Source organism: Microcebus murinus, chromosome 2 (assembly GCF_040939455.1).
Source record: "Microcebus murinus isolate Inina chromosome 2, M.murinus_Inina_mat1.0, whole genome shotgun sequence".
NCBI lineage: Eukaryota > Metazoa > Chordata > Mammalia > Primates > Cheirogaleidae > Microcebus > Microcebus murinus.
Window position 1 is genome coordinate 33,962,655 of NC_134105.1, and position 15,464 is coordinate 33,978,118.

Sequence of the window (15,464 nt, forward strand, 5' to 3'; positions counted from 1 at the left end):
TGAAGTTAACAATGAGAAAGAACAGGGTCTCTGAATAAGCAACTATTTAACTGCTGAATTAAACCAATATTTAATCTAATAAACTGCTAAATTCCAGTTATATGATCCTTTTCTTGTTTAAGGCCATTTAACTATTTTCTGTTACTTACACCCAAACACATTCTTATTTTTATTTTTTTTAATTTTTTTTTGAGACAGAGTCTCACTCTGTTGTCCAGGCTAGAGTGCCGTGGCGTCAGCCTAGCTCACAGCAACCTCAAACTCCTGGGCTCAACCAATCCTACTGCCTCAGCCTCCCGAGTAGCTGGGACTATAGGCATGTGCCACCATGCCCGGCTAATTTTATATATGTATATTTTTTAGTTGTCCAGCTAATTTCTATTTTTTTAGTAGAGACAGGGTCTCACTCTTGCTTAGGCTGGTCTCGAACTCCTGAGCTCAAACAATCAGCCCGCCTTGGCCTTCTAGAGTGCTAGGATTACAGGTGTGAGCCACTATACCTGGCCCTAAACACATTCTAATATACCTAATAACCAAGAAACATCTTTTCCAAATAACCCAGAATATATAAAAAGTGAGTCAGAACTGAATTCTACAACTACTACACATGCTACACAAGACCCTCTGCTTAGCACTGTAGGGAATATAAAAGTGAATTAAGGACAGCATGCTATAAGAGAAATAGGCTTTAAAGTCAGATAAACCTGGATCTAATCCTACTTTGGGAAAGTCACTTAATTTCCTTACACCTTAGTTTTCTCATCTATAAAACGGAAGAAATAAGACTATAGAATTGTGAGAATTATATCTAATATAAAGTACCAAGCATAGTGGTCAGCCCATAGTGGGTATTTAATAATCAGTAGTTTGTTATGGTTTAAAAGATGGGAGAAAGCCGGTTCACACCTATAATCCTAGCAACTCAGGAGGCTGAGGCAGGGGGACTGCTTGAGGCCAGGAGTTGAACAGCCTGGGCTACATAGACCATGTCGCTAAAAAAAAAAGAAAAGAAAAAACAATTAACCAGACATTGTAGTGCACCTGTAGTCCCAGCTACTAAGGAGGCTGAGGCAGGAGGATTACTTGAGCCCGGGAGTTGGAAGCTGCAGTGAACTATGATGGCACCATTGCAGTCCAGCCTGGGTGACAGAACAAGACGCTGTCTCTTTAAAAAAAAAAAAAGGAGAGCGACAGAGAAAATCTTTACTCTCAAGTAGCACAGAAAAACAAATAATTATAATCTGCTGATTGGAATATTTCTAGGGTATGGGAGATTGTCAACAAGAGTTTCAATTCTTCACCCCCTACTGAATCCATGCCCCTTGACATATAACTTTGCAGTACAATCCTGATGCAGACAGAGCATAATTTACACCCATGACACAGGCATGTGATTTGCCTTGTCCAATGGGATTTTAGCCAAATAAACTTGAATATAAGCAGAGTCATGAAAAGCAGCTATGCAAATGGGCTGGCATACTCTTGCTATGCTGGTATTATCTTTAAAAAATGACATGGCCAGGATAAAGATAGCCCACTGGTCCCAGAAAGAGGAGGGGCTAGAGCAAAGCAGCCTCAGCAAATCTCAGCCTAGAGCAGACCACCAGCTGACCTGACCTGCAGATGCATGAGTGGGCCTAAGCAAGGCCAGCAAAACTGCCCAATCTAGCCCAGCTCAGTTCAGCTGACCCTGGAGATGTATGAGAAAGAAATGTTTATTGTATGCTTTTGAGGTTTTGTGGTTGGATATTACATGGCAATAGCTAACTAATACACAGGGTTGTATGTTCTGTCTTTAAAAAACTGAAGATTTATACTTCCCTGATACTTATGACTAAGTGAAAGTTGAAGTCAGGTCTTCTGAGTAGAAGACATAATTATGGAACATTCCTACTCCATACAATATAGATTGTTAATTCAATTCATTACACTTAAAAGGTTTCATGTGATCTTTTACCAAATTGCTTTCACTTTAACAAATACTAGTTTTCTCAAAAACTTAGAATCTATCCTTACTACAGGTAGTTTAAAAACAAAAACAAAACAAAAATCTAAGTGTCTTGTTCCAAGTTCAAGTAATGTCTACGATTATAATGAAGACTTGTGGAAATGGTTCAAACCCAAGTCAAGATCACTACTGTATGAGAATGTGCTTGTCTACTGTAATTATTGACAAATAAAGTAAAGATAAATGACTAATGGTGGCCGGGCAAGGCAGCTCACACCTATAATCCTAGCACTTTGGGAAGCCGAGGCAGGAAGTCAAGAGTTTGAGACCAGCCTGAGCAAGAGCAAGACCCCCATATCTACTAAAAAATGAGTCAGGCAACTAAAAATAGAAACAAAAAATTAGCTGGGCTTGGTGGTGCGCGCCTGTAGTCCCAACCACTCAGGAGGCTGAGGCAGGAAGATCACTTGAGCCCAGGAGCGTGAGGTTGCTGTGAGCTAGGCTGATGCCACAGCACTCTAACCTGGGCAACAGAGCAAGACTCTGTCTCTAAAAACAAGACTAATGGTGCTCAAGGGCTGTGCTAGATATTAATAATTTATTTTTATGATCCTTAATGAAAGCAAGTCAAATTATAAGGCAAATAAACTTGAAAGTCTCTAGAGACCTGTGCCATTATGGCCTTTGCCAATCCCCTTCTGAAAATAATCAAGAACATTTGGATATTTGGGTTTCACCACCATCAACCTATTAACATCATAATAAAATATTAAATATCATGACACAAGGAGAACACCATGTGAAGATGAAGGCAGAGATCAGGGCAATGCTTCTATATGCCAAAGAATGAAAGAGTGCCAGCAAACCACCAGAACAGGTGATAGGCATGGGACAGATTCCCCCTCCCATCCCTCAGAAGGAACCACCCTTGCTGACACCTTGATCTCAGACTGCTAACCTCCAGAATCACCAGACAATAAATTCCGGTTGTTTAAAGTAAAAAAAGAGGCCGGGTGTGGTGGCTCATGCCTGTAATCCTAGCACTCTGGAAGGCCGAGGCGGCCAGATAGCTCCAGATCAAGAGTTCAAAACCAGCCTGAGCAAGAGGGAGACCCCATCTCTACTAAAATAGAAAGAAATTAATTGGACAACTAAAAATAGAAAAAATTAGCCAGGCATGGTGGCGCATGCCTGTAGTCCCAGCTACTCGGGAGGCTAAGGCAGAAGGATTGCTTGAGCCCAGGAGTTTGAGTTTGAGGTTGCTGTGAGCGAGGCTGACGCCATGGCACTGTAGCCCAGGCAACAGAGTGAGACTCTGTCTCAAAAAAAAAAAAAAAAAAAACAGTTTAAAAATATAAAATTGGCAAAAATTAAAAAAATAATAATTGGCCGGGCGCAGTGGCTCACGCCTGTAATCCTAGCTCTCTGGGAGGCCGAGGCGGGCGGACTGCTCGAGGTCAGGAGTTGGAAACCAGCCTGAGCAAGAGCGAGACCCCGTCTCTACTATAAATAGAAAGAAATTAATTGGCCAACTAATATATATACAAAAAATTAGCTGGGCATGGTGGCGAATGCCTATAGTCCCAGCTACTTGTGAGGCTGAGGCAGGAGGATTGCTTGAGCCAGGAGTTTGAGGTTGCTGTGAGCTAGGCTGACGCCATGGCACTCACTCTAGCCTGAGCAACAAAGTGAGACTCTGTCTCAAAAAAAAAATAATAATAACAATAAAGTAAAAAAAGATATTAATATCATAAGCTATGTCAATATCTCATTAATGATACTGGAAAGACTGGCAATAAATACTCTGAAAAGTACATATTGTATGCTGTATATGGCTATAAACAAGCTAACAAATAGCAGATTAAGTAAAACATGGTCAAGAGAATGTTGCATTATGATCATTCATTTCTGCTATTTCCACTACACCCTGCTTTTAAATGTCACATGATCATAGATTTTAAAGGATGTTCTTCTGTCAGCAAAACCAGCACACAAGCCTTTCCAATGAACTCACATTTCAGAGAACAATCATATACACAGAAAATGCAAAAAACATTTTTACATTTATTAGTGTCAGAACTCTTATAGATAGAAGGCTTGAGAGAGTTTTGTCTTTCAAGAATTTATAACTTCTAAGTATAGAAATATACAGAAAATGTTTTTTGATCTGGGCTGCTGGTTATGGATGTGTTCATTTGTAAACATTTAGTGAACTGTACCTTTCATATGTGTGCTTTTTCTGTTATGTCAGACTTTGGTAAAGTCTTAAAAAATTTAATGATACTAACAGCAGTATAGGACTAAGTATAGAATGAAAAACATTAACAATTCAGAGTTCAAAGGAGGGATTAGTCACTGTTAATAATACAAGTTCTAACAGTTAACATGTATTAAGCAATTTCTATATGCCAGCACTGAGCCAAATAAGCATTTTACATTTCATCCTCACAACATCCCTGCAAGGTCAACATTCCATCAGCAGCATTTGCCACAATTAATTACTCCCTCCCTTCAATTTACTTTCTATTCCAGGTCAAACTTTACATTCTAAAGTAAAGTTTTTACTTCCAAACTTTACTTTCTATTCTATGCTCTCTTGGTTTTCTTTCTACCTCATTAGCTGCTCCTTTCTCAGTCCACCCTTCTCCCCAGACTTAATTAAAACTGCAATAATACTCTAGGGCTCACCTCCTGGTCCTCTTCTCTATCTATACTCCCTGCGCCAGGTACTGCTATTATTATTCCCATAATACAGATGAAAACATTGAGGCACAGACAGATTCAAACCTAGGTAATCAAGACTTCACAGGCCATGCTCTTAACCTCTTTACCATTCTGCCTTCTTTGGCCTTTCATTTAAGTGGCTGGACACACTTATACACATTCCATTCTAGTGCCTTCAGTAACTGAGAAAAGAGTGAGGTACATGGGACCCTGCTTCATAAGATATTAAGGACTAATACCAGGCACCAGGCCAGCAGGAAACTAATACTCTTGCAAATTCTATTAAACAACTTTCCTTCCTAAGTTTCTTCACTTTGTACTTTGGTAATTACTGCTCAATGAGGAATGTAAAAACATTCTAGAACATAGATTCTCAAATGTAGATGCTCATGAAATAATTTGGGGAACTTTTAAAAATACAGATGTGCTCTATGCAGACCTATTAAACCTAGAAGATTCCAGGAATCTGTGTTTTAAAGGAGCACCCAAACAAATTCTGAAGCTATTAATCTGGTAGCTGAATTTGTTTTAGAGAGAGTTTTCTGGGGCTTCAGTGGATAAGTAATGACTATAACATATTTATCTTCCAACAGAAGCTGGAAATGAAATGAGAATGGAGATGTAAACCAATTCCAACAGGTAATGAGACGAATCAGGAAACCAGAGCAGCAACTGTGGAATTCTAGATCAGGACATCAAACATTTCCAGGTGGTCTGGGAATCTGTTGCCACAAGAGTGTGTGCAGTCAAGTGATACCATCCCTTGGCTTAGGAGGGAGTCATCCAGGCAGCAAGAACCAATTTTACACTTGAGCACTCATATTCTAAGAGTACTCACCAAGTATTATGAAGGAATATAAAGATATTAAGAGATATCCCCATTGTTCCCAAGCAACAGAAGAAATCACTGTTAACACTGCCATTTTCACATAAACATATATGCACATACATTTTGTTTACATACACAAGCAACACTAGGGAACCATAAGTTCTGAAACTAAGGCAAAGAAGCCATTTCAACATTCTTTTTGAAGTCTTACCTCTGTAAGTGCATGCAATTGTCCTTGATGAACACACACACCCATGAACCTAAAAAACAAAACAGATTTTTGTCTAACAAATGAAATGAACACAAACATAAATATCGTATGGAGAAACTAGTTTAGTTAACTATGCATTAGAAACAATCCAATACTTGTGAAGTCCCCTGGATTCCTGTACAACTCTGTAGCCTCTAAATCAGGCATCCTCAAACTACGGCCCGCGAGCGACATGCGGGTGTTTTTGCCCGTTTGTTTTTTTACTTCAAAATAAGATATGTGCAGTGTGCATAGGAATTTGTTCATAGATTTTTTAAAACCATAGTCCAGCCCTCCAACAGTCTGAGGGACAGTAAACTGGCCGCCTGTTTAAAAAGTCTGAGGACCCCTACTCTAAATCATGACTGAGATGCCAGGCTGATAAATTTAAATTTTCTAAATTTACTACAAAATATCTGGTTGTAGCAAGACCTAGTGATAAAAAGAAGTGAAGGAAAAGGGAGGGTAGTAAGCTTTAAAAACATTATGATATGATGGAAAAAGCTCCAAAGGGAAATAAGTACATTTGATGTTGGTTTCAGCTATGCCAATATCTGACTACATGCTCACCACCCACCCAACCCACCATCCACCAAAAAAAGGGAAAAAAAAGTCACTAACTCTGTTTGCAACTCAGTTTCCCCATCTATAAAGTAAGTAAGTTGGACTACCCAATCTGAAAGTCTATAATTTACAAACAACAAACTAGAAAAAAAACACAAAAACATACATTTGCTGGGTGACAAAGGACTAACATCTTTAACATACAAAGAATACATTCAAATATAATTAAAAAGATAAACCAATAGAAAAATAAGTAAAGGTATGTACATAGTTTACAGAAAAATAAGTATAAAAGGCTAATAATACCAAAATATGCTCAAAATCACTCATATTTACAGAAATGCACGTTAAAACAAGGAGCTACCACTTTTTAAATCTATCAAATGAACAAAAAGATTAAGATTGATAATGCTCAGAGGAAACTTACATACACCATTGAGTTCTTGGCACAAATTTTTCAAAGGGAAATTGATTATATCTAGCAGAATTTTTAACTGCTCCAACTACTCCACTTCTAGGAATTTATCTTACAAATATACTCAATATAAGTGAGCAAAAATACCTGTAAAAGGATGCTATGGTCTAAACAATTGTGTCCCTCCACTCCCAAATTCATGTATTGAAACTAAATCCCCAGTGAGATAGTAGTAAGAGGTGGGGCCTTTGGGAGATGATTAGGTCATGAGGGCTCTGTCTTCATGTATGCAATTAAGGCCATTATAAAAAAGATGCCCAAGGGAGCTTGTTTACTCCTTCTGCCATATGAGGATACAACAGTGAGGCACCATCAATGAAGCAGACAGCTAGCCCTACCAGACACTGAATATGTTGGCACCTTGATCTTGAATTTTCTAGCCTCCAGAACTGTGAGCAATAAATTCTATTGTTTATAAATTACTCAGTCTAAGGTACTGTGCTATAGTAGCCTGAACAAACTAAGACAAAGAACAGCTACTTTAACAGTGTATACGGATCTAAATATCCATCAAAAAAAGACTGCTTAGCTGAGACCAGAGTCACATCTCGACACAGCTTTTGTCCTGGTGTGCTAGAGTTCTTGAAGAGAATCTGCTGCTCTTGATTCACTGGCAGGGGCTGTCAGTGCCCCCATTAGTGCCCAGGTCAGTAACATGCCCTACTTCAGTTTTACAAAGTGGGTTGACAAGCATCTTTCCTCATACCATTAGGGAGTTGGTACCTGCTGTGGTATACTATAAATTCGTTTCAATAAAAAAAAAAGACTGCTTAAATATTTATGGTATATTCACAGATTGAAATGCTATATGACCATTACAAAGAATAAAGTAAATATTTATGCACTGATGTGGGAAGGTGTCCAAAATATATAGTTAAATGAAAACATCAAGCTATGAAACAATATAGCATGATTCTATTAGTGTAAAAAACATGTTTATATATTAATAGAAAATGTCTAGAAGCATTAATAGGTGGTATTGTACAGAGGAGGTAAAAGGTGATTTGTATTTTTTTATTTTACATACTTCTGTTATATTTGAAGTTTTTTTCAACCAACAGGTTATATTTATATATAAAAATAATTTAAAAATAAAAACCATAAATCAATGATTATGACTGATGACCATAAAGTAGGAGAAGACAAATGTCATAAAGCCAGTAACAATTGAGGTTTGGGCTATTGAGAAGGAAATCTCATTAATAATACCAGAGTCTCAAGTAAGTTCTATTATAGTTTTATTTATTTATTTATTTATTTATTTATTTATTTATTTATATTTTTTAAATTTTTTTCAGAACAAGGCTCATTTAGTTCTATTACAGTTTAGAAGGGCAAAGAAAAGGGAAGAGACTGACTATAGCAGGAGTGCAAGGCACATCAGTGACTGTGTTGGGAAGGACCATAAAGTTCCATGAAGACAGAAACCATGTCATATTCTTCTGTGTGTTCACAGCACCTAGCAAATATTAATAGTATGCACACTGCCCAGGTTCAAAAAAAAGAAAAAAAAAAAAGAAAAAAATAGTATGCAAACTCAGTAAATGATTGCCAAGTGAAATGGAACTGAGTAAGGAGAGTGCCTGGTTGGCTACAATATCACAGTGGAGTTTTTGAGACATGCTGCTTCCACATTTCAACTAATCTGGAACTATCAGTTTCTCTAAGAGGTGGTTTCTGGACTGCTAGTTTTCTGTAAGTTCATCTAGAGACATGATGGGAACTTGAGAAGGGAAAGATCTAGTTAGTGTTGAAAACAGGATGCAGACTCCAAAAACTAGTTGAAACTTACCTCTGGCTTAAAAGAGACAGGAAATGAAATACCAGAGTAATTAAAAGGGCTCTTAAATTAGAGGATGTGGGTTCAAATTCCACCTCCACTTCTTTTACTAACAAACATTAGTTTCCCCTCTGTGAAAAATGGGGATAATAGTGTCCACAAAACAAGGTTGTTAGAAAGATTGAAATAATAAAGTATATAGCACTATGACTGGTACGCAGTAAGAGTTCAAAAGAAGGTAAGCAACTATCATAAGTGTAACTCAGAAGTGGACCAGGTAAAAATCAAATTTAGTCAAAAATCAAATTTGCCAGATAGTTGGCAAGAAGCTGGTTTCTATATACCTACTCTCCTCTCCATTCTCCAACTGTTGTCCCTAACCCTACTTCCTGCTTTGTAAAAGTAGAACATTTGACCTCATTCACCTGTCATTTTCTTCACTAAGAAACCCACCACCTGGCCGGGTGCGGTGGCTCACGCCTGTAATCCTAGCTCTTGGGAGGCCGAGGCGGGCGGATTGCTCAAGGTCAGGAGTTCAAAACCAGCCTGAGCAAGAGCGAGATCCCGTCTCTACTATAAATAGAAAGAAATTAATTGGCCAACTGATATATATATAAAAAAAATTAGCCGGGCATGGTGGCTCATGCCTGTAGTCCCAGCTACTTGGGAGGCTGAGGCAGAAGGATCGCTCGAGCCCAGGAGTTTGAGGTTGCAGTAAGCTAGGCTGACGCCACGGCACTCACTCTAGCCTGGGCAACAAAGCGAGACTCTGTCTCAAAAAAAAAAAAAAAGAAACCCACCACCTAATATGGAAGAGAGTGAGCAAGGAGAATGTGGAGCAGGTAAAAGTCTAACAAACAATGAATACAAGCAACACAGAGTGCTGAAGGACTAAACCTGGGATACTGAAGTTGTTTTTGGCCAGCATGGCAGTGTCTCTGAGATGTACACATAGAGCATCTGAGAGTTTCTGTCAACATTTTAGTCAATAATTCTGTCAATTTATTAAACAGGGTGGGTGCAGTGGCTCATGCCTATAATCTCAGCACTTTGGGAGGCCAAGGTGGGAAGACTGCTTGAGCCCAGGAAATTGAAGTTGTTGTGAGCTATGATGGTGCCATTGTAATCTAACCTGAGTGACCAAGTAAGACCTTGCCTTTTAAAAAAATTATAAAATAATCAGTTATTAAGTGGCTACTATGTGCAAGGCATTAAGGACAGGACAGTGAATAAAACAAAGTCCCTGATCCCTGCTCTCACAGAACTTTCATTCTAGGGTCATTCTGTAGGAAAGCAATTGTAATAAAAAGATGCTTCTTCTTGCAGGGTTCTTCCTGCCTGCGGGAGCAAAAAAAAAAAAAAAAAAAAAAAAAAAAAAAAAAAAAAAAAGATAACTGGGTATTATGCAGAATGCGGTTAAATTGTATACATAAATTGCCATTTCTAATCAACCTCTTACAGAAAGAATGCTTCTCTGAGATTAAATTATATCCCTGCCTAGGAATAATTCTATTCCCATTGTCTTACCATAGCAAAAAGTGTTAATTAAAATATGATAAGCTACATTTCCTCCTTCATTAAGGCTTTCCAAACTATGATGGGCACTAGTAGGAGTTGGCTAACTATGGCACCTACCTGTTTTTATAAACTAAGTTTTATTGGAACATAGCCATGGTATTGTCTATGGCTGCTTTGGTGTTAATGACAGCAGAGTTGAATAGTTATAACAGAGACTGTATGCTTATAAAGACTAAAATATTTACTATCTAGCCTTTTATAGGAAAAGTTTGCTGACTACTTTGGTTTGAATGTCCCCTCCAAAACTCATATTGAAACTTAATTCTCAATGCAGCAGTATTAATAGGTGGGGCCTTTAAGAGGTGATTGAGTCATGAGGGCTTTGCCCTCATGAATGGATTAATCCGTGAATGGGCTCAAGTGATTCTCCCGCCTCAGCCTTCCAAAGTGTCGGGCTCACAGAAATGAGCCACCACACCCAGCCCTAAGTAAGGTTTTTAGGAGTGCAGATATTGTCTCATTTGTTTCTATATACCGTGTCTGACACACATTTTGTATATAAGATGCTAAACAAGCACTTATTGAATAAAGACGCAATAATCACCAAATTAGCTTCACAATATAAATTCATTTCACAAGAAAGAACATCTAGAGGCAGGTGCTAGGCTAGAAAGCCAAGAGGGATTTGATTTGATTTGATTCAATTAAATATTTAAAGAGCAGCCAGGCAATAGGATTCTACTAAGAAAATAATGGCTACATTCTAAAATCATGGATCCTCTAGAAGCTGAAAAGACCTGGTTTGGGTATGATAAACCCTTGCTTCCCTTGCTCCCAGACCCACCATCTCTACATCCACACCATCCACATAGGTGTCACACACAGTACATTCAGGCAGGCACTGGCCTCATATGGCACTTTTCTGCCTTCTACCTATCCCTTAACTCATATCACTATATCACAGTTGTATCACACAACTCTACTTCTGTGTGCAACTTTTCTGCCTAACCTCTATCCATCCTCTAACTCACATCACTATATCACAGTTGTATCACACAACTCTATTTCTGTCTGCAACTTTTCTACCTAACCTTTCCCACTTCATTCCTTATACAGAAGACCACCACCACCACATCCAAAATGGTGTCACAGAGCTGGCAAGCTGGGACAAGCAGTAACTTTAGATTGGAAGAAGAGCTTCAGTACAGTTAGTGAATCCAGTTGCTATAATCAAAATATACTTTAAAGGGGAAATATTACTCATCCTTGACAGGTAAGTGATATGTGCCTACGAAAGTATGTAGTAATAATAATAAGGTTCTACTGAGATTTTTATTAGTAAATAAGTAGTGGATGAAGCCTAAAATCTTTTTTTTTGCTACAAGACAGGAACCAAAATAAATAACATTCTGAATGATTCTTATCCCTTCCTCTCCAAAATCATGCCAGCTAGAATTACTTAGCTCAGGAAGGGAGTGCTTTCTTAATGTATGTGCTTAAGAGTGGGTGATTACTCAACTTGTTATTTTTAGTTTTATATTATATATACATTCATAGTGAGAAGAAAGAAGGATTGCTTTTGTATTTTAGACCAGTGCTCTGCAAATTTTAATGTGGAAACTAATCAATGAGAAATCTTATTAAATTGCAGACTCAGATTCTGTATGTCAGGGGTGGGGCCCAAGAGTTTCAATGTCTATTCATAGTCCATTTCTGATGGAAAAAAAAAAGAGTTTGAATGTCTAAATTCCCAGGTGATGCTGATGCTGCTTGATCCATGGACCATACACCAAGTAGCAAGACTCTGTCTAGACAAAACAGCTTATTACTGCTCTAAAGTTAGTAAAATCAACAGGAAACTCTCAACTCTAATACTATTGGTAAACTGAATTTTGATCAGAGACTTCATTTGCCTAAGTCTTTCCAATAGCATGACTTACTATTCCCCATAACATGTCATTACCATGTTTTTCCACACCTTTATCTTTTCTCAGGCTGTTCCCAATGCCTAGAATGCCCTTCCCCTCATTTCCACATACAGTCATGCTTAATGATGGGAATATGTTCTGAGAAATGTGTCATTAAGTAATTTTGTCACTGTATGAACCTGGATGGCATAGCCAACTACACACCTAGGTTATGTGGTGCATCCTATTGCTCCTAGGCTACGAATCTATAGAGCATGTTACTGTACTGAATATGGTAAGCAACTGAAACATAATGGTAAGTACTTGCATATCCAAACATAAGTAAAGGTATAGTAAAAATACAGTATTATAATCTTATGGGCACCACTGTCATATATACAATCTGTCATTGACTGAAACGTCATTATGCAGCACATGATTATAGTTAGATTCTACCCATCCTCAAAGCCCAGTTTTGTTTTGTTTTTTTTATGAAGGGGGGGTAGTGAGGTTCAGTATTTTTTGGGTTTGTTTTTTTGAGACAGAGTCTCCCTCTGTCGCCCTGGGTAGAGTACACTGGCGTCATCATAGCTCACTACAACCTCAAACTCATGGGCTCACACAATCCTCCTGCCTCAGCCTCCCGAGTAGCTGGCACTGCAGGCACACACCATGACACCTGACTAGTTTTTCTATTTTTTGTAGAGACAGGGCCTCACTCTGGCTCAGGCTGCTCTTGAACTCCTGAGGTCAAGCAATTCTTCTGCCTCAGCCTCCCAAAGTGCTAAGATTATAGGCAAGAGCCACCACGCTCAGTGAAAGCCCAGTTTAAATAATTCCTTCCCATGCTTCTGAACTACCAGAGCATACCGTCTATACTACTTTCCTACAGCATCACTTCCTACCTTTAACTATGTTTTATCACATGCCCTATATCTTCCCCACTAGACCATAAGCTTCTTAACAGCAAGATCTCATTCTCTTGCCTGGCATAGACACTTGCTAGGTAAATTTAAAATACAACTCTAATCACTCCAAATTTTCTGAGTGTCTACTATGTGCCAGACACAGGTAATTATGATAACAATGATAGTAATAGCTAACTAATGCTTTACTATGCAGGCATTGTTCTAAGTGCTTTACATTATATTAAGTCATTTAATCCTCACAAGAATCCAGTGAAGTAATTAATACTTTTAATATCCCAATCATACCAGTAAAGAAACTGAGGCACAGAGAGATTAAGTAACTTGCCCCAAGTCATAGAGCTACTAAGTGGCAGAGCCAGGAGTCGAACCTACACAGTGGGTTGCAGAGTCTGTGTTTTTATTCACAATGTTGTATTACCTCTCCATACAGTTATAAAAAGGATATAAAGATGAACAAAATACAATCTCTTCCCTTGAGAAGCTATATGCTACTCATAAAACTTTTGTAGCAGCTCGCAGTTTCTGATTAAAGTCCAAATTCCTTAGCATGTTATTCAAAGGTATGAATTATCTGACTCAAACCTCTCTTGCCTTATCTCCTATTACATTCACCTGTGTTCTCTATGTTTTAGTTATATAACCTGCCACTCCTAAATATGTTCCGAATTCTCTCACTTCTATATTGTTGCTAGAATGAGGCTGTCTATAATCCATTTCTTAAATCTCTATCAATTCTTAAAAACTAAGCTCAAAAACATCCCCAAATAATGGCAATAACAACAATAGCACCAAATATTTATATAGCATTTAGTGTGCCAGGCACAGCCACATATTAATTCATTTATTCTTAAAATAGCTCTTTGGGGTTGGCTATAATAATCTCTAATTCAGAGATGTAATTTCAAATATTTCTCTAATCTTTCTAACCCAAAGTAACCTTTCTCTTCCTTATACATTCATATCAATTTAAACCTCTATTTAAACCTCTATTATAGTACTTATCATGCCCTGCTTTCTATATCAAGTTTTATCTACATCTACCTCTTCCACTAAACTAGAGGGTTCTTGAGGGCAGAGATCCTGTGTGTCAAAGAGAATGGCTACTTGTTCATCAAATTCCTTCCCTTTTCCTCCTGAAGCAGACTACCTTTCCCAGTGTTCATTACAGTTGGTTAAGACCATAACACTAAGTTCTGGCCAGTGGTTTATGGGCAGAAGTGACTAAGCAATTTCTAGGCCTGTCCCATAAAACCTCAACACTATCCTCCATTCTTCGTACCTTCATGCCAGCAGATACAGAAGATCCAGGGGAGGCCCTGTCCTAAGTGAAAAAGAGCTCCTCTTCTTCCACCATCTAAGATGCATTGGACTGGGACATGAATAAGAAACAAACTTTACAGCCAATGAGATTTTAAGTTGTTTGCTACAGTAGTTAGCCCACCTGGACTAAATATAACATATAGTTTTATGTCTCTCTATATACTTAAAACATTGCCTTATCCATAGTTAGTGCTCAGTAAATACTTATCGAATTTAATTAAAAGTTAAAATTGTTATTCCAAGGCATGACCTTTCCTAGGCCCTATTAGCCAGCTGTCTCCAAAATGGGGAATGAGCAAGACTATCCCTTGGAGGATGGAAAGAAAATTAGAACTTAATTTTCATATAAAAAAGAGAAATTGAGTTCTATTAATATTTAATTAGGGGTTAATAGTAGCACATGAGGATGTGCTCAAAACTGTTTTCCTAACCAGATACTCTGATAGGCAGACTAATCTCCTCACCCCCAGATGTCCATTCCCTAATCCCCAGAACCTGTTAATATGTTATGTTATATGGCAAGGGGAATAAATTAAAGTCGCTAGTCAATTAACTTTAAGAGAGGCTGGGCATGATTGCTCACGCCTTATAATCCTAGCACTTTCAGAGGCCGAGTTGGGAGGATTACTTGAGCCCAGGAGTTCAAGACCAGCCTGAGCAAAACAGTGAGACCTTGTCTCTACAAAAAATAGAAAAAATAAAATATTAACCAGGCATGGTGACATGAACCTGTAATGCCAGCTACTTGGTAGCCTGAGGCAGGAGGATCACTTGAGCTCAGGAGTTTGAAGCTGCAGTGAACTAAGATAACACCAGCACTGCACCCTAGCCTAGGCAACAGAGCAAGACTCTATCTCAAAAAAAAAAAGGGGGTCAGGGGAGATTATCCTAGATTACATGATGGGTCCAATGTAATCACAAGGGCCTCATAGGTGAATAGGAAGCAGAAAAGTAAGTATCAGAGTGATGCAACATGAGAAAGACTTAGCCGTCATTGATGGTTTTGAAGATGGAAGGGGGTTAATGAGCCAAGGAATGGGAGCAACCACTAGCAGCTGAAAAAAAGTAAGGAAATGGATTCTCCCCTGCAGCCTTCCAAAGAGAAATACAGCCCTGCTGACACCCTGATTTTAGCCCAGTGAAGGCCATGCCAGACTTCTGACCAATACAATTGTAAGATAATAAATTTGTGTTGTTTTAAGCCACTCCATTTGTGGTCA

The 15,464-nt window shown here is 38.4% G+C and overlaps 1 protein-coding gene and 1 non-coding gene across 4 annotated transcripts in view; one reads left to right on the plus strand and one right to left on the minus strand.

Annotated features, from left to right (window-relative positions):
* TESK2 (testis associated actin remodelling kinase 2) overlaps positions 1–15,464 on the minus strand; it is a 130,915-nt gene that overhangs the window by 25,994 nt on the left and 89,457 nt on the right. For all 3 annotated transcript variants that reach the window (XM_075997733.1, XM_075997734.1, XM_075997735.1), the window contains one exon: positions 5,713–5,761. In XM_075997733.1, the coding sequence (XP_075853848.1) occupies positions 5,713–5,761 (49 nt within the window). The remainder of the gene's footprint in view (positions 1–5,712; positions 5,762–15,464) is intronic.
* Positions 7,319–7,449, plus strand: LOC142869848 (small nucleolar RNA SNORA3/SNORA45 family). The gene has a single exon (XR_012918400.1). It is a non-coding gene; the product is annotated as a small nucleolar RNA SNORA3/SNORA45 family (small nucleolar RNA).